At 47.3% G+C, this 24,878-nt stretch overlaps 2 protein-coding genes across 2 annotated transcripts; one reads left to right on the top strand and one right to left on the bottom strand.

Moving 5' to 3' along the window:
- Nucleotides 1-4,384: 4,384 nt before the first annotated feature.
- On the bottom strand, nucleotides 4,385-7,035 carry LOC108937279 (actin-binding Rho-activating protein). Its single transcript, XM_018757099.2, has 2 exons — nucleotides 6,806-7,035; nucleotides 4,385-6,389 (listed from the first exon to the last, which is right to left on the bottom strand). The coding sequence occupies exon 2, from the start codon at nucleotides 6,350-6,352 to the stop codon at nucleotides 5,876-5,878; it is 477 nt and encodes a 158-aa protein (XP_018612615.2). The 5' UTR covers nucleotides 6,353-6,389; nucleotides 6,806-7,035; the 3' UTR covers nucleotides 4,385-5,875.
- Nucleotides 7,036-7,124: 89 nt separating this feature from the next.
- trmt11 (tRNA methyltransferase 11 homolog) lies at nucleotides 7,125-20,430 on the top strand. Its single transcript, XM_018756964.2, has 13 exons — nucleotides 7,125-7,202; nucleotides 7,603-7,668; nucleotides 7,792-7,865; nucleotides 9,219-9,300; nucleotides 9,391-9,483; nucleotides 9,961-10,095; nucleotides 10,221-10,377; nucleotides 10,619-10,699; nucleotides 10,995-11,159; nucleotides 11,450-11,522; nucleotides 11,777-11,911; nucleotides 15,117-15,237; nucleotides 19,358-20,430. The coding sequence occupies exons 1-13, from the start codon at nucleotides 7,125-7,127 to the stop codon at nucleotides 19,514-19,516; spliced, it is 1,419 nt and encodes a 472-aa protein (XP_018612480.1). The 3' UTR covers nucleotides 19,517-20,430.
- The last annotated feature ends 4,448 nt before the right edge of the window (nucleotides 20,431-24,878 follow it).

The following is a 24,878-nucleotide window of genomic DNA, read 5'->3' as shown; positions in this document are numbered from 1 at the left end:
CAAAGCGACACCGAATCTCGCCTTGCGCACGACCTCGCGCGTTTCGTGACGTCTTCGCAGACAATAGCAGCAGCAGCCGAGCGAATAACAAAAAAACAACATGTTTTCGAGGCTGCGATGGGCCGATGGAGTGACGTCACCGGCCGAGCGTCGCCCGCTCTAGTAACGCTCCTAGACTTGCGTGGCTCCTTTTAAGTATTACTCATGGTTCTGATCGTTATTTTGCAGCTATTTTCTAGAAGGGCCACACGTATAATTTAGTCGTCCCTGGGGAGCGGTAATTACATATCTGAGCCTTAAATCACACGCAATCATTATTGAGGCCGGTGAAAAATATTTCTCCCGTTTATTATAGCGTAATAATGTGGCTGTACCTGCATTGATTTCCCTCCCTCGAAAGCGCGTTCGTTAGAAATGTCATGTGGATCATTCTCTCTGTCTGTGTGCCTCAACACGGCAACTGTGCCCCCAGTCTTCTGGGGTGGGTCTCCTTTCGTCCGAACGACGAGTACGGTTCGTTGTTTCCGAAACGTTTTAAGAGGCGAAGGGAGAAAGTAAAACGCACAACTACTAGTGACCGTGTGTTAAAACCCGTTGGTTTTTAATGTGCGTTTTACAGATGTTGGGGTGGAAAAATAACTTCTTCAAAGTAAGGAATGGAGGTGTATAAGTGGTGGGGGGGGGGGCTTCTGTTAGTTTTCTACACTTTTTTAAAAAAAAAATTTTTTTTTTTTTTTAACCTCTATTTACTTGGAATATTTTCTGTTCAAAACCGGGTGCTTGATGCTGTCAGCGAAAAAGGGATCTGATCTCACCTTCCCTGGATATTAATTTCACGGTCTGTTTGTTTCATTGGAGACGATGAACCGCGATCCACTTCCAGTACAACTTGTGATATTACGTCATATTGTTTTCATACAGCATTTTCACACCACCTTTAATAGAGAATTATGCAAAGGAGACAAACCAATTGTGCTGGATCCCTCTTCTTTCTTATTTGCGCCAGTCGCCAAACTTCTGCTCTATCGAAACCATTTATATATATAAAAGTTGTTCATTTAAGCTCCAGAATTCTTCATCTCCGCAGTTTGCTTCACTAGTGATAATACGAATATTTACCTGTGAGGTATGAAGGTTTCATCCACTTCTAATTTGTTATTTCACTGTGAGACCCTCGAAATCTCTACATTAACTGAAATGGATTTTGTGTGTTTACCTGCAGAATTAGTATCTGAAATTCAGACAGTTTAACCTGATATATGGCGACATGTACAATATATGTGTGATGTTAGTGAGATTTAATGCAGCGTTAATAGTGCAATTCCCTTGTAAGCCCTTTCAGTGGCTATTTTTCTGTCGCCACATTTCTGTACAAACTGTATTAATATATATTCCGTATTTCTACACATAAATTAATAAAATATAAGAAAAATATAAAAAAATGAAGTAAGAAAATACTCTATATATACAATTTCTTAATATAATTTCCATTTATAAAAATGGTAATATTTCTAATTTATTATTTATAAATTATGGGGGGTGCAGTGGCGCAGTGGGTTGGACCACAGTCCTGCTGTCCGGTGGGTCTGGGGTTCAAGTCCCGCTTGGGGTGCCTTGTGACGGACTGGCGTCCCGTCCCGGGTGTGTCCCCTCCCCCTCTGGCCCTTACGCCCTGTGTTGCCGGGTAGGCTCCGGTTCCCCGTGACCCTGTATGGGACAAGTGGTTCTGAAAATGTGTGTGTGTGTGTATTTATAAATTATATATAGAATGTATTAATTTATCATTTAATTTTATCAGGTGCATTTTGGAACCAAAGTGTACAATATACAGTATATTGTACATTCAATTTCTCTCTGTGAAAGTTCCCTTTGGACAAAAACTCAGCAGCACTGAAGTTCACACTGCTATGAAGCGACAAATCAGTTCAATTGCTGCTTTCTCTTGTCATTTTTTTTTAAATGAATTTATTGCTTTGCCCAAAGCAAAAGAATGACCTCAGAGCAGCTACTGCTGCTGTAAGTCAGCGTGTTACTACCTTAATTTTACTGTCAGTCAAGGTATTGCGACGTGACGTGAAAACATGAGAAGCAAAACACCATGATTTAGGATGTGTCTGCACTACAGCGACGAGTGGCATCACTTCTTAATTTCAGCATTAGGGACTTTTTGGCCTGTGGAGCAACATATGCATCTCTGCACAGCAAAAATTGAACCTAGTGAATAGATTATTAAAAACTGAAATGTTTTAAGCAAGTGGCCGTGATTTACCACGACGCTTTTGGACCTACTCCGATGTGGAAGATGAGTTAACTGTACAAATCAGATTTGTTCTTGAATGTTATCGTAAAGGAAGGAAAAGCTTAATTGTTTAAAAGAAAAAAAAAAAACAATCTCCAAATGGACTTGGTACAGCATTTTACACACTTAAACACACGCTCAGAAAAATTACATTAAAATCATTTTTATAGGGTGCTGACGCAAAAACGCGGCTTTGCCTCGTCCTTCCTCGGATGATATCCTCAGATCATTTTAGGCTTTTCGCGAAAAACTCAGTGTCACATTAGAGAGCCATCTCGGCTATCATACTTGCCACATACTGTACACTAGTAAAGTGTTACTGCGGCAATGGTGTTTTCCCCCAGAATACTGTGGGTAAAGAGGAAAGTAATCTGACACGTTCTTCTGTTTTAAATTTTCATTTTTTTTCTCCCAAAGAAACCATTTGGCATAACTTTAGTTTCCCTATTCTCTCAATTACAAGAGCAAGAGAGTAAATCATGTGCCCATCATTTCCTCTCTCCCTTATCACCGCTGCCAGGCAGGTCCCATTTTCGTAAATGGCCCAAATGGGCAGTTTTCATACCAGGTCCAGGATGGAAAGCAGGATGGGCAGGGGGAGTTGTTGCCGCGAGGGCTAGAAGGGCTACGTTCTGCTTTACTGAAAGCTGTCGGTTAATTTTCTTAATGAACGTGCGGTTTCACGGTGACGCAACTACTTTGCTAAAGGCCTCCTGCAGGATTCGGCCGGAAGGAAGGGAAAATACGCACAGGCGCAGGTACGGTGACACGGGGAAGAACCACGGCGCTCTTCTTGGGACCGATGGCCGCGCCGATAATATTTCCGCGTGGAAAAGGCTGGAGTTGTTATGGGAACCCGGAGTCTCCCGGTAAACAAAACAAACACGAGATGCTAGGAAGCCGATTTCCTTATCTGGAGCACGCAACACGAGCGGCTCTGTCCCAGGAGACCGCGCGCGTCTCCCACCCTGCTCCATCAACGCAGCGAGCAGCCGCATTAGGAGGCCCCAGAAGAACAGCGGCAAACACCAGCGAACCGTGAACTCGAGAATCGCTGCTCTCTTCCTTCCGCTTCCGTTGGCCAACTTACCGGCAACGTCCGACGTCGCACCTGGAAACTGCAATATGTTCAATTAAGGGCAGCCATTTCTTTAAAATAAACAAAATATGCCAGGGTTTATTTGTAAGCGCTGATGCTAGCGATTCAGTGATCCACCACACACACGGTTTAGAAAAGAGTAGAAGACGTCTAACGGAAGTGCGAAATACTGTAAATTGTACCATGGTTTTGTGAGCACGTATATTACCGTTGCTCCCATCGGTCCCAAGAAGAGGACTGTGGTTCTTCCTTGTCCCTTCATTCTTGTCCATATATGTATGTTTTCACTTTCTTTTCAAAGTACTTGAAGCATCAACCCGGATAGATGGGTTTTCATAAGGACTTAACAGTATTTATGCCATATAATCAAATGGTGTAACTTATGCAGAAGAGGTCTGGTTGAGAGCTTTGTGGTTTAAAACTGTGAATGTATGCAAAACGGGGGGGGGGGGGGGGGGCAGTGGGTTGAACTGGGTCCTGCTCTCCAGTGGGTCTGGGGTTCGAGTCCCACTTGGGGTGCCTTGCGGCGGACTGGCGTCCCATCCTGGGTGTGTCCCCTCCCCCTCCGGCCCTACGCCCTGTGTTGCCGGGTTAGGCTCTGGCTCCCCACGACCCCCCTTGGAACTAGCGGTTCAGACAGTATGTGTGTGTGTGTGTGTGTGTGTGTGTGTGTATGTGTGCAAATCAGGGTGAAAACAAGACCGCTGTCTACTTTCTTCAGCAAGACACACGAGTACATTGTAAACTTTCAACAGACAAATCAAACACACACACACACACACACATTTTCAGAACCGCTTGTCCCGTACGGGGTCACGGGGAACCGGAGCCTACCCGGCAACACAGGGCGTAAGGCCTGAGGGGGAAGGGGACACACCCAGGACGGGACGCCAGTCCATCGCAAGGTACCCCAAGCGGGACTCGAACCCCAGACCCACCGGACAGCAGGACTGCGGTCCAACCCACTGCGCCACCGCACCCCCTCTACAAATCAAACAGTGTAGGGTTTTTATTGGGACCCACTACCTTAAACGTAAGCAAGAAGCAGCGCACAGAAGGCGGTCTGCTGGTCTGCTGGTCTGCCGTCACTGCCAGCGCCTCCCTCTAACTGGGATGTGACAGCGTCCCAGTGTCGGCGCCAAACACGACCTTTCTTAGGGAAGGATTGCCCTCTTATGGCTACATTACATCACACACCACGTTCTACCTGTATGCTGCAAGGATTCCGCCTCTTTGCTTTTTGAAACACTGTTTGTAAGTTAATATCGGTCTAATTTCAAGACCAGCAGTCAGAAATGCAGCTTTGGCTTTCGTTCGTCTAGCCCTCTTTTCTCCTGTGCTTTTGTTTCCTCCTATTAATTCGAAATGCAAGCCTGCTAGCGTTTGTGAAATTTCCATACAGAGACTATCTTTTCAAAAGCTGTTTTCTTACGGGAAATTAACGTGGGATTGTGCCGTGATACACGTTTACCGCGTTTTATGACAATGATACATTGCTGAGTACTGGGAATACATTAAATTCTTAAATAACCCGGGTGCAAAATCCCATTAATTCAAATTATTATGCAGAAATTATACAATGTTTTAGAGCTGGAAAATCACCCATTGTTTTATCTGCGTGTGTCAAATAAATCAGATGAGCGGTTTCTTGGCTAACAAACCTCAATATGTGTGGAAGTGGGACAGGAGCTCTCGATTTGCAAACAGGGGACTGAGGGACAGGGCATCAGGGGATGTTTTACAGCAGAGGAAATGCACAAGAGGGTGCTGGAAAGGAGGCTCTGGCTAATGTCAAGATTTACATTGAGCAAGAACCTTATAGATTTTCTTCTACTTGTGGAACCAATGGAGGAGCCCTTCATCCTCAAAGGACACCGGAGGGGTTGAGAATTTCCAATCCTGCCCTGCTTAAACTCCGTTGAGCTTGGGAAGCCCTACGATTGTGAGCTCCAACACGTTCCGTGGAAGATGCTGCGGACGGGTGGGCTCCCAGGGCTGCTTCTCTGCCGAGATGACAGAGGGCTGAACGTAGTTCCAGAGAGCGGTACAACAGAGAGGGAAATATGGTACAATACAGATTTTCATTTTCTAAGATGGAAAGAACTGTTTGCATGAGCCATGTGGCGACTGTGGAGAGGAAAACAAAAAAACCCCAGCAAAGAAGGGGAGAAAACTAAACCTCTGGGGGTCCGAGTACCAGTGGCTGTCCACCTCCCCTGGGCATTCTACTCTGGCGACTGTGGACATGTATAGCGTGCAGGCAGAGCCGTAGTCTAAGGATGTCGACGCTGTGGTCTAGACCCACGGGTGCTGATTCTTCAGTCGGAGGGAGGCAAGTCCGGGATCCCAAACGCACGACCCGGTCCGGGCAGCGGGCGATTTGTCCGGCGGGTAGCAGCGCGCTGGCGTTGCGTTGTCGGAGGCGACACGACAGGGGATTTCACGTTGCGGTTTCGTCGCGTTCCACCTTTGCCCTTTCACGGCAGAAGGGTGATGACGACCTGGTCGTCCCGACCCTGCCACAGCATCTCGCCCTGGAAGCGGACGAGGCCCTGGCGGCGCGCGCGCAGCAGGACGCCCACCACTTTGTTGGAGATGGTCACGTATCGCTCGAAGAGTCTCCCAAACTCCACGATCACGCTTCCGTCCTCGCAGCTCCGGCCGACGTCTCTGATGATGCCGCAGAGCTCGCGGACCTCCCTGCCGACGTGCGAGTGGGCATCGAAGCCCCTCTGCTCCGTCTTCGAGCCCTGGGGCGGCCTTCCGTAGCCCTCCTGGCCCTTCGTCAGCCGCGGGGTGGTCCGACCGCCACCGCCACCGCTGAAGGGATTGCGCTCCTGGTACTCGCGCTGATCCCGGCACCAGTTCTGCCAGCTGTCCTTCAACCCTCGAACGGGGCCCGCGGAGGGATCCGCGAGGAGGTCGGCGCGCGCGCTCGTGTCACGTGTCTCCATGGAGGGCCTCGCGCCACCCGGCCACCACTGTCGTTCGCTGCGGGAGCGGCGGCACGGCGTTAACAAAGTGCACAAAGACAACTTATCAGAGTTATTAGAAGTATATCAAAGGTTTAAAAACAAGCGTGAAAACGTGTCGATCGCTAAGGACACGGTTGAGCGTATTTTGCCTGTGTAACCTTTCTTTTCGCTTGAGTAAGCGGTTTATCGGCGTGTCCACACGCGAGAAGCGCAATATTTGAGGAGCTGCGGTAATACTGAACATACACATATTAATATATTAATAATGCATCACGAACTGATTCCGTTATAATAATCAACAGAGGGAGCAGAATAGTAAATACGCAACAACAACTCCCGGTCGAAACTGGCATTTTGGGATTTTTAAATCGCTACAGTGAAATATATAATATAAATAATATTTTAAGAGAAAAATGTGCGATCTGTGCTTACAATGAGGTGTGTTTTCTTCCTGTCGAAATGTATAAACACTACAGGCGCGTGCTGCGCGGCGCATTCTTATGAGAGTTAATCCTGCCCGCTCAGCTGTGTCCGTCCTTTAACTCCTTCTTACATCTCACTTCTACGTGTAGCTCCTACTCCACCGCTCTGGGGTGATTTTATGAAGACACCCACAGTCAATCGCTACAGCGCTGACGTGAAAACAAAACGAATTCGCAACGAATTAGCCTACGATTTTTGGGCGGAAGTTTGGAACCATACCTGACAAGGACACGTTGCCGTAGGGAGGACTTTTCGTGGAACACCAAAGATGGCGCTCCGCTGTGGCCGCGCGTGCCAGCAGTATTTACTACATTTAGCGCAAGATAATATTGATTTTAGGCTGCCGGTATGTCATAATTCTGTTCCAAATAAGCTCTCTGTTAGAGATGCTCAAGACGTTTCGTCACAATGTTGGTTCCAGTATTATTTCTAGATATAAAGAAAGAAATACATTTTTTCCGTTCACCCTGTTATGACTGACTTTAGTAGTAGTATGTTTTGCATGATTATTATACGTGATGATTCGGTGGTCCCGAGTTCACACACATAGACATCATAGAGCCCTTAACTTAAATTAAAAGTGGCTGCCCAGTGACACGAGCGACTGCCATCCTTTACCACACACAGACAGATAGGAACTCCGACTGCAATCATACCAGGAACCGTTCACTCTGTCTGTGTGTGTCTGTTCAACAGACTGTGTCGGAATATGAAATATAATATCACATATCGCCGCTCTTTTGCAGGAGATCAAAGCGCTGCTTTCGCTCAGGGGCAAACAGTTCTGTCCAGAAGAAAACTTTAAAGAAAAGGTGACTGACGTGCGACCTTTTCCGAAATCTTTGGAATTATTTTTATTATTTATTATTATTTGTTGTTGTTATTATTATTGATGTAATAACACATTATTATACATGATTACTGTAATAATACAGTCTCCCTTCTGGCTCCTGAACGGCGTGTCCGAGGAGGATGTGCGCGGACTCATGGAGAGAACCGTCTGCGCCAAGTGAGTGTGAGCGCGTGACCGTGAGCGCGCGACCGTGAGCGCGCGGGCACCAAGCCGCCCTTCGCACAGTGACCGGTGCCGATTGTTTCCTTCACTGTCATGTTTTTTGCACTCTTGCAGTTGATATTATCCGTTATGTCATTAATGTATAATTACGACGATGATTTATGTTATAGTTTGTGTCATGTCGGATCGTTTGAGTGAATGGATGAATGAAAACATGATCCCCTAATTGCTCGGGGTCAGACACACTTAAGTTTCTTCATTTAGCAGATGCTTTCCTCCAAAGCGACTTCCAGCGAACTCTATGTAGTGTTATGAGCCCACACACCTTATCCAGCATGGTGACTTACACTGTTAGATACACAACGTCACTCATCCATACATCAGTGGAACACACTCTCTGTGTCACTCGCACACTATGGGGGAACCTGACCAGCATGTCTTTGGAGTGTGAGAGGAAACCAGAGCACCCGGAGGAAACCCCTGCAGACACGGGAAGAACACGCAAACTCCGCACAGACTGAGCGGGGGTCGAACCCATGTCCTCTCGCACCACCCAGGCGCCGTGAGACTACTCCCTGTGCCATCCCTGCGTGTCCCTCGTTGTCGCCGATCTTCTCTCATTATAAGACACTTTTACTGCACGGATGTGTCTAGACCCACAGAGGGAAGCATTTTTAAACCTCCAGATAAACCTAAAAAAAACTAGTAAAATCTTTTTAATTCACATTTGACTTTTCTCGTTCAAATTGTTGAATAAGATACTGCATTGGTGACGTGTCGTTTACAGTACACTACGGTATTTGTTTTCTGCAGCAATGAGATGATGTTTGTTGTTGCCTCCTGTTAGACACACAAAAAAAATTATTGATCCCAAATGAAATTCCACAAAGGACTTTGATTAACCACGCTACGATAATGTACCTAAAGTGTCCGGAAAAATGCCGAAAAGCAGTAAGTTATCTTCGCACCAGTAAATTAACTGAAATACTTTGGCAAATACAGTAATGTCTGGATAAGAAAATGGATAATAATAAAAGTCTGTTTCACTGTAAAATCATGTAAAGTGTTTTTAAAAGTCTTTTAAATATTTATGCTTTTCTGGTACCAGTTAGTAACAAAGTTTATCGCCAGACCAGGAAGAATCAGTGAAACTCAACGTTAATGTTTTTCATTGTTTCCTGTAGGGAAAAAGCCTTGTTGTTTATGTGCTGTAAGATATGATTTTTGTACTACATTGACATTTTAGAATGGAGACCATCTCACAGCATGTTCTGACTCGCTTTTCAGGAAGTGGTCCAAAAGCGTTATGCTCCAGTTAAAATCTAAAAGGAATTTTTTTCTATACAGGTCAGCATTTGAACTGTGGGGTCAGGGACGGACACACAACGAGTTGCAATCCTCCCTCCGGAAGTATCCGCTGGAGAAAATGGTGAGTGAATGCTTTGTGCCCCCCGTGGTAAATGCAGAAAGCATCAAATGCTAAGTACAAATTTTCTCCCCTTTCAATCATCGTTCTCAGGCCCCCTTTACACAGCGAGAGTCAACATATAAAATCAACGTGTACACCTTCAACAAGACTCTCGTTTTTCAGGAGAGAATAAAGAAGATTGATGTAAGTATGATGTTGGGAAGTCTCTTTTGAGATTTTGACAGTTCGCATGTCCCCAGGGGGTCTGTTGCAGTTGGCCAGCATGGACTAGGCTGGATTTTGAAATTTAAATCCCTCTCTGTGGAGCTCGTGCGTCTCTCTCAGTCCAGTGGACTCCAGGGAATGTGACAAGCTATACATCTGGCATCGAGTGTCAAAGTGTCCGGCCTATAAAACGGCAGTTGGTGTATTTTGGCACAAAGCTTTTTTCATATTGGAACTTTATGGCATCAGTACAGTGTGGTTTATAAATATATGTCTACATTTTTCAAAAAACAATCTTGGTCATTTAACCAGTCATTGTCAATAAAGAAACTGAATAATGAAACAAATACTACTGTATATAATATGGCTCTCATGGGATAGTTGTCTCTTTTAGTACCTTGTGATTTTCTAAGAACCTTATGAAATGTATTAATTTTTCCCAATTTTTATCCCAAGACACTGGAGTTCCTCCCCTTTCAAGGCAAAGTGAGTCTGAAGAACCCAGATCACATCTTCTTCTTACTGGAGGACTATGGCTCTGATCCAAATAACATCCCCGATGAGCCTCTCCATGTGTACTTTGGCCGATGGGTGAGCACACGAGCCACATAATGGGTCTAATTGGACTTTCTTTTGGGCAGAGACCCTGATGGTCCTTACAGGATTGTGCTGCAGTGCATCTTGGCTAAGAGTGCTTCTACTCCTTTGACCCTCAGATTGCGGATGGACAGCGGGAGTTGATTCGTTCCCATAGTGTGAAGAAGAGGCACTTCATTGGCAACACCAGCATGGAAGCTGGCCTGTCCTTCATAATGGCTAACCATGCCCGTGTCAAAGCTCACGACCTGGTGTGCGACCCCTTCGTAGGGTCAGGTGAGATGTGAAAACTGACCACGACAGGTAGCGTTCATAATGACAGGAGCTGGCACTTGTAACAAATTGTAGATGATACACAATCAGTTGAAAGCTAGAATGAGGAAAACTGGAGAGCAGGCAGATGAGGAAAGGAAAGAAAAAAAGGACTAATTGGCCGTCGCCTAGCGTGGCACCAGAAGAGGAAATTCACAGTTTACACCTTTTTTACTCCTATTTACTTAAGGTTTCTATTTGCCAGGCAGTCTGCTGGTTGCGTGTTCGCACTTTGGAGCATATGTGTGTGGCACGGACATCGATTATAACATCGTTCATGGAATAGGTACGGTCCAAAAAAGATGTCACCATTGAAATGTACAGTATGTATCGCAGATTCTGTTTTTGGCTGTTCAGCTACCCAGTACTGTTGTCCAGGGTATCGCTTTCTGAAAGGCTCGAGCAGCGCTGTCTGAATAAAGTATACAGATGTAGCTTTCATGTATTACACATCTGGTTAAAGTAAGTGTAATGTACTTAGATTTTTACGAGTATCATTAGGTAGCAATCATACTAACTCTCTTGCTCATGCATCAGCAGTTCTCGCTCTAGGAGCTGAACCGCGGTTATCCCGTTTCCAGGTAAAGCAAGCAGGAAGAACCAGAAGTGGCGCGGTCCTGATGAGAATATCCGGGCCAACCTGCGCCAGTACGGGACTGAGCACCTCTATATAGACGTTCTGGTGTCAGACTCGTCCAAGGCCATCTGGAGGGAGGGGCCCCTATTCGATGCCGTCGTCACGGACCGTACTGTCGCTGTCTTATATTATTAGCTTCCCACATATTTATCAGCTCATATTTTGGTGATTGCCATGTCCTTGTACTGAAATTGTTTGGTCCCATTCTTGCCACTTGACACTGACATTTGATGCTTATACTAGCTGCTGTTGATGCTGATGACACCTTTACTGTCCTGTTTATGTCTTTTTCGCTGTCTGGCATGCACTGTGGCTGTTTTCTGTCCTCACCTGTTTATTAGCCAGCAGAGACATTTGGCTCGTTGCCATAATGGCCTTTTGGTTTCTTCTCTAATGCAGCTCCCTACGGTATCCGTGAATCAACAAGGAGAACAGGCTCCCAGAAGGAAATCGGCAAGCCTCCCGAAGACCTGTGGGTGTGCCCCTCTGTGTTGCGCTCAGTGGCCAGCATCTTCCTATGCTGTCTCAGTTTAGTCATTACTGTCTTCTCTCAGCAGAAGCTTACCCAGAAAATTGAACATTAATTTCACATCTTATGGTTTGACATGTGAAAACAGCGATACGTAACGTGTCTGGCAATGTAGGTCATGTCCAAACTGAAACGCAAGTGCGAACCTGCTCTGTTTTGCCGAATGAGTCTGTTTCTTTGGTGTTTTGCTGATTTAGCTCTGGAGAGAGTCACGTTCCTGTCTCCATGGTGTACCAGCTGAGTGACATATTCACCGACCTGCTACGTTTTGCAGCCCACTATCTGGTGATGGGCGGCAGACTCGTGTACTGGCTGCCAGTCTACAGACCAGAGTGAGTATATTTTTCTCTTGAAGGTCAGTGTGATGCTCACATCGATATGGGTGTGGTGTATGTTGGAAGTCTGTAACTCAAATCGTTGTGTACCGCACACCCGCAAGTCTTTTTTGAGGCCTGTTGGTCTCCTTCTCCCTCTTTGATTTATTCATTGCATAGGTAATATACAGGGGGTCCAATTCCGTTCCTAGCTTCAGATGAAGATGTCGGCTGACAAATGAATTACAGGAGGTGACATTCTGCAGTCGTCCACTGTGTGGCAGCCTTGCAGTTCTTTGTAGTCTTCATGAACATCTGAGGTTATAGCACCCTTTTTCTACGCACCTGTGCACAGGTATGAGCAGAACTGGGCAAACAGGTGAGCTGATGAGGCCAGCTTGGCCAGTCTAGACTGCGCTGTCTGCTCCACATTAAAGGCTAGAAAAAATGACAGTCGGATGGAGACCTCAGCCTTGTGAACATAATTACAGGTCACCGTGTCCTGCAATTACCTCCTTTTGAGACACTGGCCCCGCCAGCTGAATTTCCCCATGATAAAAGATAAACTTTCTGATCTCCCGAGTTGCCCGGATCTTGTATGACTCATGGGAAAAGGTGCTGGGAGACCCTTCGGTTTCTGTGGAAGTGCTTTGGGGGGGGAAGAGTGAACTGTGAGCTTGTCAGCATTACAAGGATTATATACCAGGTGTTATACACACAAAGCTTGGTTCCTTTGCTCTGCTTATGCTGTACCCCTAGGAGTGTAGCTCCCCACACTGTGAAGGCCAGGGCAGGTGGGGTTTGAAGATCTCCTGGGGGGCAGCAGGTCGTCGCTAAGGGGTATCGGGTGTCCCCGATCTCAGTCAGGCGTGTCTCTGATGACAGTCGCTAGACCTGACTTATCTGAGTGTCACAGATAAGATCTCATCTCTGACAGATCCACTACTTTGCGCCACGCAGATGAGGCGGGGTGGTATCGGACCGCCGGTACTGGCCTACGGAGATGAAATGAGGTGCTGACAAGATGGTGTCACATCTAGGTTTGAAGTGGGCGTGCACCGGCATTCTAAATTCTTTTTTTTCCGTGCTCTGCATGTGACCCTTGTGAGAGCCGGAGAGAGAATGACTGAGTGTTTGTATTTGAGAGTGTTTTTTGTGAACCAGGGGACATTTGTCAAAGGCTCTCTGTCTTCTATCTGCGATACATCGTACCTGCGGTGGATTTGATGAACTGGCAGAAATGCATGACCATGTCACGGTAATAACTTGGGTTGGACTTCTTTCCCTTGCTCATGTCTATATAAAATGCTTTGCAAACGAACTCGCACTCCTGACCAGTCCTCTCATTTTACCGAGTCACAGATGGTACGTTGAAATTTCGTTACGCCCATGTTTAAAGGAGCGGAAGTTTCTCGTGTCTAGGTCTTAAAGAATTGTGAGCGTTGGCAAAGTTAATCCGGAAAGTAAGCGTCGATTTCACATGGCCGTGTTTCCCTGGGGCCTGTGCCTTTGGGGGTGAAGGACTTGGACGCAAGTCGGCAGCAGAAACTGCCAAACGTGAGCTGTCAGACCGGGCTTGCCTCCAGGGGGCGCCACCGCCTAGCGACCGCTCTCTCCGTGTGACTGACCGTGCAAGTCGAGCGCTTGGGGCTGTGTAGCAACGCTGTGTTTGCAAACAGCGGCGTGGCCTGGAGGGGGACTTCCACAGGAATCCGGTGCTGCGGTGAAGCTCTGGCTTTAACGGCTCTTGGATGAGGTCTCCGTTGTCCCCTGTGGTGAGGTCTTCACCGTCCCCCGTCTCATTAAGGCGCTTTCCACACCGGCAGAGTTCGGCCACCTTGTGACTTTTTCCCCCCTTAACGAAAACCGCAGCTTCTCGAGTCTGTTCGTTCGAGTCCTGCTTTGAGATCCGTCTGCCTTTCAGCACGTTTAGGCTCTCCAGCTGCCGGGGCTTCATTTCCTCTGCCGCGTTCGCAAAACGAACCACATTATCTTGGAGGTCGCAGCCCTTAGCCAGACGTTGCGAGCGAACTACTCGCTAAGTGTAAAACAAACATCAGACAAATGGCATCGCAGCACGCAGGGCAGAGTCGTTCTCCAGCTCTGCCGTTCCAGGGCTCCTCAGATTTGTTCCAGCTGCTGATCTCTACCTGGTCCTCCGAGCCCCGGTTCCTACCTTGTGCCCCAGCACCCGTTGCCGCTCTCTTTTAAAAACCTCATTTCCAGCTAGTCTTCCTTCAGTGCTAGGCCTCATCGTTGTACTACTCTCATGTGGAGTTCTGCGTTTCCGATCAGCTTGCGCTTTCCGAATGTTTGGTCTTTGCGCAAGGTTTCCTTATTCACTGGCTTATTTATTTAGCTGCAGTTGTTTGCAGCTTACAGTGCTTGCCTCCTGACACTGATTCACCCATTTATATGGTCGGGTAATTTAAATTATCGATTCAGGGTGAGTACCTTCATCGAGGATACTACAGCAGAGGTGTAATTCAAATTCTGAGACCTTCTTGAATGCTGGAGGGGATTCAGCAGTTCTGGGAGACAGAGGGAGTCCATTCCATTCGTGTGTATTTATTTTGCTGACGCCTTTTCCGAAAATGACTTCCATTGTTGAGCCGCTTACACTGATTTATCCAGTTATACAGCTGGTTAATTTTTACTGTGTTAATTCAGGGTGAGTACCTTGACCAAGGGTACTACAGCAGGAGGTGAGAGTCACACCTAGTTTGTTCAGATGCGAGACAGCGGTTTTAATCACTGCGCCACCTGCTCGCCACTCGTGCCGTAGCTACGGCTGCTCATGAACTGGTTGGGCGATGCTGCACTTGCCATAAACTTCCTTTTTTGATCTGGTTTCTCATTTGAACACAGGTGTGGTTCTTTACGTTCATAATGACCAGCAGTCACTTCCTGTCACCTTGGAAGGTTCTTTATCTTTAGTTTATGCAGAGGTTTTTGTGTCTGTGCAGCTGAGACGTAACTAGGATGTTATACATTTTTTAAACTGTCGTTGAGCCCGGATCACCTGCTTCGATGTTACCGTATTAAGTTTCAGCAGTTCAGTATCTCTTTTCTGTATTGGCCATAAACTAAGCAGTAGTTCCACAGGAAGCTCCACTTTCAGCTGTCAGTCAAGTAGGGAGAAACATCTCTGTTGTCTCGCGCTGGACTTGGGAAGGTGTGCGGTGTCAACAGATTGTGCTCAGGAGCTGTGTGATGGCTCTAGGTACCGGGATGAGATTGTACCCCAGCACCCCTGTCTCAGACTGGTGAGCAACTGTGAGCAGACCCTGTCCAGTCACACGTCCCGGCGCCTCATCACCATGGAGAAGGTCAAAGAGGTGGAGGTAAGGGAGGCTGCGTGTGGATGACTTTATAATTTGTTTTCATATGTTTTCAGTATTTCATATGTATAGAATTGAGTATGTCTGTCTGTGTATTTATATATATATATATATATATTTTCATGTCAATATATTTCACGTTTTTCATACCTTTTCATTTTCTTTTCATTCATAAAATAATAATTTAAGAGGTGACACTACTTGTTAAACACGTTTTCTCACTTTACTGGTCAAAATGACCTGACTGTGAATCGCGTGTCGGCATCTGTATCTTTCCATCTTTTGGTGAAATGCGCTTTTCTTTACTTTCGAGTTGTACGTCGCTTTGAAGGAAAGCGTCTGCCAAACGAATAAGCGTAAGCATTATTTAAATGTTTGCATGTGCACGGAATTTGACCCGGTGGTTTGCAAATTACAGACGTTACACAACTTTAAAGCAACAAAGTAAAAAGTCGCAAGAAAATACAGATGGTCCTCGACTTACCGAGAGGTTCCGTTCTGATGACCCTGTTTCAGGTTCACTTCATTGTAAGTCACAGACTCCCTTATACTGTGTGATATAAACCATGAAGATACGTAAACAATTGACATTCACAAGTGTTACATTATATAATATTCTTTTTTTTTTAAATGGCTTATGTTTTTCACTAATGTCACAGATCATTCATGTTAAAATAATACCGGCATGTTGTTATAATAATATAAATGCAATACAATATTATAATTATATTTTCATGCTACGCTGTTCTTTTCATTTTGTACGCCTGTCTTCTTTAGCTTTTCATTTTTTGCATCACCAGAACAGTCATGTTTTTTCTCGCTCGTCATTAAAAAGAACAAAAAATTAAACAAAGACTTGAATGGAATCACAGACTAAATGTTCTGTAAATAAAACAAGATTTTTGTAAATAAAATGCAGTCGCCAATAAACACACGGTCTGAGTGTCCTGTGTGCCGGCTGATATTATTGTAAAGCAGATGAAATGTCGTCGTTACCTGTTACGACCAAACTTGGGGAGTGGAAAGTAATATAATAAGATTGATAGAACGTCCGCAGTAAGTCGAGGACTACCTGTACAATAAACACTATACAGACAGTGCCATTATTTACGGGGATGCTGGACGCCCCCGGCAGAATCTCGATGTCCATGTGAGCGATATGTATTGTAACGTGCACCTCAGAGGTTATTCAGCTCGACTGTTTCACTCTGAGGGGGTGTGGTGGCGCAGTGGGTTGGATCACAGTCCTGCTTTCCGGTGGGTCTGGGGTTCGAGTCCCGCTTGGGGTGCCTTGCGATGGACTGGCGTCCCGTCCTGGATGTGTCCCCTCCCCCTCCGGCCTTACGCCCTGTGTTACCGGGTTGGCTCCGGTTCCCCGCGACCCCGTATGGGACAAGCGGTTCTGAAAATGTGTGTGTGTGTGTGTGTGTGTGTGTGTGTGTGTGTGTGTGTTTCACTCTGCATGGCACACTCTGGCTATGTGGTGTATAAGAGATAAGACTGCGACATGTCTTAAAGTGAGCGGAGGACAAATTGTCACAGGTGTGTGTGCGTGCATGCGTACATGTGAGCGTGTGGTTCGGCGGTCCTGCGAACGCAGCAGAAATGACTGTTTGCTGTGAGACGGGAGTGCCGGAGATCCTCCACATCTGGCTGCGGTCGACCTCCTCTTTCTTCTACTGCGCTTTAATGACTTAATCGCACATCGTGTGGAAAACAGCCCATGTGCAGGTCTGACGGCTACTTCTCTTCTAAACCCCAAATTGCTCCCATAAAGGGCTGCGTGAATCACACAGCCCACGTCCGCCGTTTTATCTGCGCTGACTGGCATCGGCCTTCTCAGCTCCCCGAACGGGGACCCCTGAGCTAAATATAGATCCGGCATGTCCGCAGTCAACACTTCTGTTTCTCCCTATCTCAGCTCTGGTATGAGTCTATCTTATACTCGGTGGGGGAGAAATAGAATAACAGATTGCCTTTGTGTTTGCACTCTGTCATCAATAGTCAAGACTCCATTGAGGACTTTAAATAGCTCAGGGCGTTCATGTCTTTCTTATCCCAGCTGAAACAGGATCTTGGCTCAACATTTGTTAACCACAGTGTAAATGTTTACTTCGGCATGAACATGTATGATCCACAGGGAAGCTCTCCGTCGCTGAGATGCGTGTCTGTAGGAGGGAAGCTGTTAATGCTCTTCACATCCGTGATCATTTCCTCCTTTGTTTTTTCTTTTATTAACTTTGCGATGACGGAAGCTGCTGTAGGGTACTTTCCCCAGCTGGAGAACCAAGAGTGTCCCGTTGTATAATGTAGGGTACCCCAAGATTCAGGGTTGCCAGTGTGGTGTAACAAATAATTGTGATGTTACTGTAGATCAATGTAGAACACTGGGCCTTCAGCTGAAGAGCACAAATGGTGCTGGAAGCCTGTTTGAATCTCCGTTTGTTTATAAATCCAACCACTACATAAGAACCAGCGAAAGCCTCAGATAAAGTGATAATGAATTAAAACTTCATAGTAAGACTAGTTCAGTTTTCTTCAGCTGCCCATCCCATGCAGGATCATCCTGTTCCAAGGCCTAGACGGGGAACCAGGTTGATGAGACAGTCTTTGGTGTATAAACATAAATGTTGCAACAACATGTAGGCAACTGTTCAGCATCTGGCCACTAGACCTCATTATGCATGAAAATCGATCAAAGTCTCGTTATGTCGTTAGGTGCCGTCGAGCCGATGTCGACTCGTGGCAACTCTACGGATAGTTGTCCTGAAAAGCGCCCGGTCTTCCGCCGGCCGGCTAAGACTTGAAAGTGCATCCGTGGCTGTGGCGAGTTTGTCGATCCACCGCATAGCAGGCCTTCCTCTTGTACGTTGACCAAGTGTCCTTATACTGATTATTTATTCACTAGGTATTTTCTGTAAAAGTCTTGGATATAGCTATAGCAAATAAAAACTATGCTCTAGGACTTTTAACATTTTTATTAACTTTGAGTAATGTTTGAGTAATTCCAAATGAATGAAAACAAAAATGTTTCCACAAATCCCTATTTAAGTGAGACTGTTGACTCATTAACATGTCCAACGTACCTCGCTTTATTGATCACCAGCACTCGACATAAACTGGAAACACTGGAAGTGAGTTCTCATGAGGTCTCACGCTCATACTCTATTAGTGTCCTCGTTACTGCAAAATACATATGTATAAAAATAAAAACAATAAATCCAGTGGGTCACTGACTTAAAAACTTTCAAGGAACAAACTTTTTACCATTAAAAAAAACTTTTTGGGAGGGATTAGGATGTATTTGCTCATAAATAGAGCTAGCGTACAGTTCAAGACACACAGCAAAGCTTCACCCAATTTGCAGACTGATGCAACTTGAAATAGTCACCGTTGCCCTAAGTTAGCACCCCGCTCTGGCTGGATTGCTTTGTGGTGCTTCGTCATTTACGGCGGGTTATGCACACCTGAGGGGACTCGGAACACACGGGCACGTGCACGAGGCATCCAGGCTCTCGAGAGGGAGCTGCTGTCTGTCAGCCTTATTCCCACCCGCTGCTCAGTGAGAGAGACACAAAATCTGCTGCTCTGTTCACATCCAAAAATTTACGCTGCTGCCCCACTCCTTGTCGAGCTGTCACGTTGCTGACGTTTGCATTTATTTATTTAGCAGAGGCTTTTCTCCAAAGCAACTTAAAACTCAGAATGCGAAGTGGAGTGAAAAAAGGCCGCTCCGTGTCGAATTCAACTTAGAAAGGTTGTGAGTAACGAACCGGCTCTTAGTCCCCATTAAGTCTGTATGCCGAGGATCCACTGTATAAGGAAAAATATTTGCATCTTCGAAAATACATAACTCAAGAATTTGTAACACAAAGACGTGGTGTACAATCAAGGACATAGTCTGTCAGTGCCATGTAGGGTACAGTTTTGCAGCAATGCCTAGGGTTCTCTAGAGTAGCGGAGGGCACTGTTTCGTGTTATGTGATGCAGTGGGTAATTGTGCATCCTGAGTTTCCAGACAGTAATGCAGGGTTAGGTTGGGCATTCTCTAGTGTTGCGCGGCGTTCGTCTCTGTATGTGGCAGCTGATGTGGACCAGCTGTCTGTGGGATCTCCTTTTTCAGGACTCAGATGAGTTGGCCCTCCTCCTAGACTCCCGCTTCAGACCATACCGGGGCCATAACGCCTTCCGGGAGAAGTACTTCAGTGGTGTCAGCAAGCGGAGAGGAAAGGCCGAGCAGAGCTCGTCGTCCGATGGAGGAACCGACCCCCAAAGCGAATGAATCGGGACGAGCGACGTCATGAGCATCTCGGAAAAGCAGAACTTCCCGAATCGCTCGTTGAGTTTTTTTTTTTTTTTCTTCCTCCAATTTTTTTAAACACACAACACTATGCTGGGTGTTTGTTTTAATTAATTTATTATTTTTTTAAAGTCCTCTTGTCCTGATATTTGTGTATGATTAACAGACAATAAACCCTTGACCAACATCATATTTGGACACTTCTGTTTTTTTGTTTTTCTGTCCCTCTTACGTTTTTGCCCCTTTTTTCCTCCACTTTGACAGTTGTTTTAGAAGCTCTGATAACTTTTTCATCTCTACAGCATCGCCATGCGCACTGTGGATTACACTGTCTTCCCCCAGGTGTTCCCCCGTGTCCTGCAGGAAGGCCTTTTCACTCAACGATCCACCTTTCCAACCATTATCGAGTGAGGTTGCTTCCATTTTACCAAGACCAGGAGACCACTAGAGGACAGACTTGAGTTACTTGTGTGGACCACATAAGGACTGGAAACCCAAAAAAGCCCAGAGGGGCTTGAAACATGACATGCAGCTGACGATATGCAGCGACAGAATATGAAGAGGGTCGCTGACCGGTCAGTCCACAGCCCTCCGGGTCATTCTGCGAGGCATAGCAAAGGCCCCGAATTATCATCGCCTGCTACTGGACAGAGGCGCTCGCTCTCTATACGCCGAAAACGGAAGGGAAAGACGGCTGCCGGCTGGCTGTGCGACGACCTTGCGGAGGGGCGAGGAGGCAAAAAAGAAAAGCAAACATTTTTGTTTCAGATTTCTGCGTAGTGTGAAAATGTGTCACCGCCGTGTTCTGGTTTTGTTGTGAAGGAACCAAGGCGTGCCGAACTTTTTACTGCGGGAACGGGAAGGGAAAGTGGGCAGAGCGAACAATGAGCCCTCATAGTGTGGCACACTTGACCAAATGGGAGCCAACCAGACCTGGTCCTCCCTCTTTTAATGACCATGAGATGCCAAGTGGGCATATACGATGGTGGTAACACCACTGCATCATTATTTCCCCTTCTGTTGGAAGGAGTATGGAGCACCGGCACACTGTGTAGTACGTGTGTGTGTGTGAGTGTGAGTGTGAGTGTAAGTGAAACCTGCTTTATGGCTTTGTGTGCAAATACAGCACCTTTAGAAAGAATCAGGCCCTGTATGCTTATTTCAGAATGTATGGAAATTATTTTCATCATCGGGTGATTCGCAGGATGACAAAATGACAAAGGGGAAACTCACACATTTTCAGAACTGCTTGTCCCATACGGGGTCACAGGGAACCGGAGCCTAACCCGGCAACACAGGGCATAAGGCCGGAGGGGGAGGGAACACACCCAGGACGGGACGCCAGGCTGTCGCAAGGCACCCCAAGCGGGACTCGAACCCCAGACCCACCAGAGAGCAAGACCGTGGTCCAACCCACTGCGCCACCACGCCCCCTCAAAGGGGAAACTCGTTTTTTAGAATTAAAAATAAAAAACCGAACTTCCTCATTAAGCATTCAAACCTTTTGCTATAACACTCCATACTGAGCTCAGATACATCCAGTGTGTTTTCTTTTAGGGGGTGCGGTGGCGCAGCAGGTTTGGCCGGGTTCGAGTCCCAGTTGTAGTGCCTCGTGATGGACTGGCATCCTGTCCTGGGTGCGTCTCCACCGCACCCTCTGCTGCCAGGTTGGGCTCTGGCTCGGCGCGACCCCGCTTGGGGCAAGCACCTTAAGCCAGTGTGTGCGTGTTTTCTCTTTCTCGTTATCTGGCCCTGCGTGTCAGTTTACAGAAAAACTATTCAAACTGAAGTAAATGTACAGCACAAAGTGTGGAAAAAGCGGAGGGGTCTGAATACTTTGAAGGCACCGTAGATGGGCATATGCATGTAGGAGAGGGGTTCTAAGCCTGTCTTTAAGTGTGCGTTGCATGTGTAACGGTGGTTATGAGTGTGTGTGCGTGTGTGTGTGTGTGAGGCTGGGGCAGTGTCTGTCGCAGGGCTTCTACGATCCGACTCTCTACATACAGTATGTATCTGTAGCTACACATATGTATGTATGTGTATATATTTATTTTTATATCTTACATATTTGCCATACACATGACATGACATTTGCCACACGTCGTTATTTTTTTTTTTGCTGACGCTGTCCTCCGGAGTGACTTATAACGTTAAGCCGCTCACGGTGATTTACCCATTGATGCATGTGGGTAATCTTTTTCCGGAGCAGTTCGGGATAAGTGCCCCGATCGAGGGTACAAGAGCGGCGGGTGGGATTCCGATCTGTAGCATATAGTCTGAGACAGCAGCTCGAACCACTACATCACCTGCTGTCCCTGACATTTGCCTAATTTGTACCCCTGCTGGTCTCTCCTTGCTGTCATCATTCACGCTTAGCGTGCCCATTAATTTGCTGAATCTGCTGGTGTCAGCTGCCATGATGACAGCACGGGGGTGGGGGGGTCTCTTAGCAGTTAGCTGCGTGGCCAAATGTAGATGAGGCGACGAAATGATTGCCTGTCTGTGACCTCCGACCCTACAGCGCAGAAAATCTCCGCGAGGAAATGAGCCGCAGGATCTGCCGTGTATGAGAGGGATTCGCATGCAAGCATTCGTTGAAGAATTATTCAATTCGACTGGATAACCACCAAGAAAAACAAGTCGTTGAATTTCATAAACGGAAATATAAATGCCGTGCCTCCTGTAATAACTGGTTTTAAAATGACATTTTTTTTCTGCGCTTTTGGTTAGATTATCAGATGTGCACATTCACCGGAAGGAATAAATGCTGCAGACTTTCTCCGCAGGTGAAGGTAATTCCATGTGGGCTCGCTGTGTTCGGCGGCGTTGGCTTGTCTGCGGGCCTTCTGGGGTCACTGGGGTCACTGGGTGCGTCGCCGTTTTTGCTCCACCGCGTATTACTCTTCCCACAGGGTCAGCGCATGCGGGGCGTTTGCTGCACATTTATTGCGCTTCCTCTATGGAGAAGGTGGCATCGTATTGCTGCAGGTATCACTGCGCAGCCATTCATACCCCCCACATAACAGGGTTCATTCATTCATTCTGTGAAATCACCCCGATGGCTTGGAATAAAACAGGCTCCCAGAGAAAAAACGTATCACCAAAAATTTATTAAAGTGCCGAAATTAATTTCATGCAAAACGGTAACGTCGACATTTTATATTTTTACCACAATTTTTTATAATTTCTTCTAGCTTGTCTTTTAATGTTAACTTTTAATTTGTGTAATAATTATCAGTAAGCAGAGGGAATGAGGCAAGGCATGGTGTGGACAGCAACGTATATACTTGTTAGTAATTTTTTATATTATAATAACACATCATGCCTCATAGACCCAAAGCTTCTCTATTCTGTAGTGAGGTATCCACGTGTTTTTGGGGTCTTCCGCACTTCTTTGTGTTTCAGCATGCGTAGCTGGGGGGGGGGGGCGTGGTGGTGCAGTGGGTTGGGCCGGGTCCTGCTCTCCGGTGGCTCTGGGGTTCGAGTCCCGCTTGGGGTGCCTTTCTATGGACTGGCGTCTCGTCCCGGGTGCGTCCCCTCCCCCTCCGGCCTTGCGCCCTGTGCCGTTGGGTTGGGCTCCGGTTCCCTGCAACCCTGTATGGGACAAGCAGTTCAGACAGTGTATGCGTGCGTGCGTGCGTGTGGCTGGTGGCTACCTTTACTACACACAGCTTGCAGCAGGTACCGCAGGGTTTGCGCAAAGGGTTGCAAACTGACCGGAGGCACCGCTTCGGTGTGCCGCGCTGGGGCCGAGACGGTGCGGGTGGGGCTTTCCTTCTCACGGTGAATCCCAAGAATGTGCCTCTATGGGGGTCAGAGTTTGTCAGAGGCCGTGGGGTTGGTGGAGGGGACTGCGCTGAAAGGTTGTTTACCTCCCTCGTTCCCTCAAAAGCTGTCGCCCCTATTGATGCTGAAATGGAGCGCGGCCGTAGGCCCGCTCTTCATCGAAACCGGGCGCGACGGCCCGCGATGGCCCGCTCACACCTGTTTGGCGCCGGCAGGTGGCGGAGCCAAGAAGGGTCCAGCGGGTCTGGGTGCAAACCAGGGTGCCGCTCGGGAGCGGTAGGCGAGACGTCCGAAAGAAATGATCCCAGGCTACAGGTCATGCGACTGCGGGATTCATCCCTGCGCTACCGGGCAGATGTGTTACATCAGCTCTTCGTGCAGTCGCATCTCCGTCTCAGCTTCGAACCCGGGTTACGTACTTCCTCGGCAGGATCGAAAGCCCAGACCCAGCGCGGCGGTATCGTTGCACGAAGGGCTCCGACTCAATTGCGCAGAAAGCGGCCCCTCCATAGCAGCAGAGAAGCCCACCGCGGTGTGCCCCATGTACAGGAGTATTTCCCCTTCTTTTGGGGGTTGTTCGTGGCAGAACATCTCAGCAGAGGTCCTCTGAGAGATGTTGACATGTCGCGTGCGAAGTGTTAGCACCATGTGACGTACCGGCGGGTGCAGATCCGCACGCAACGTGGGCTTCCGGGATGCGTGGGGTTCACGGGGGGCTCGGAGGGAGCTTGGCGAGCGAGTGTCAGCCCGGCGCGCGAGGAGTGATATGGACCTGCTCGTGTTGCTGCTCGGCGTTTGGGCTCAGATGTTGGCGCGATGACTGTAATGTTAGCCCATGGCCGGGAGCAGCGGGCAGCGCGCGGGCCATGGAGTCCCCGCGGTTTTTTTTCTCTCCTGCTACAACCTCGCGGGTTCCAATTCCTCTGTTCCGCGGCCTGTTTCCACCTCATAGCGCTTCGGTAAGCGTTGCCTTCTTCTACTTGTCGCGAGTTCCGATGCGGGATGAGCTCGACAGAAAATCGAGTAACGCAAGCAAACGCGCAAAGGTGGCGCAGGGTGGGAGGGGATGAAACGAGATCGTTTCGCGGTCACGACCGTGGGTGGAGGATGACTTGGCGCACGGGGCCCGAACGGGAGGGCGTAACAAGGTAATAAATGGCCGGGGGGAAATAAAAAAGCGCTCGTAAGCCTGGAAGCCGCAAAACCCCAACGTAAAGAGCGACTATTTCGAGAACGCTAAATGGCTTTTGTAAAATGAAGCGTTGTAGGCAGGTTAACGAGTTTCTATTTATAGGTGCCTTGAAATGACTGCCAGAAGCTCTGTTTATTTTCACTCTTTTTAGGTTTGCTGTTATTAGCTGATGTTGCCAGGCAACCCCTTCTGCTGTAAAATGATAACCGAACCGCAAGCGTTCCACCTCCGGATCGTACGCGGCGATAAAGCGGCGCGTTCGGAGATCCCATCTGCTGGCTGCATTCCGTTTCACCTTGATAAGTTGAAATTGACTCATTAATTAATAAAAACAAAATATGAGCGCTGTGCTTTATCTTACATTAC

The sequence above is a fragment of the Scleropages formosus genome, chromosome 8 (assembly GCF_900964775.1).
Source record: "Scleropages formosus chromosome 8, fSclFor1.1, whole genome shotgun sequence".
NCBI lineage: Eukaryota > Metazoa > Chordata > Actinopteri > Osteoglossiformes > Osteoglossidae > Scleropages > Scleropages formosus.
Note: the sequence above shows the minus strand (reverse complement) of the source record. Positions and strands in the feature narration are given on the sequence as shown.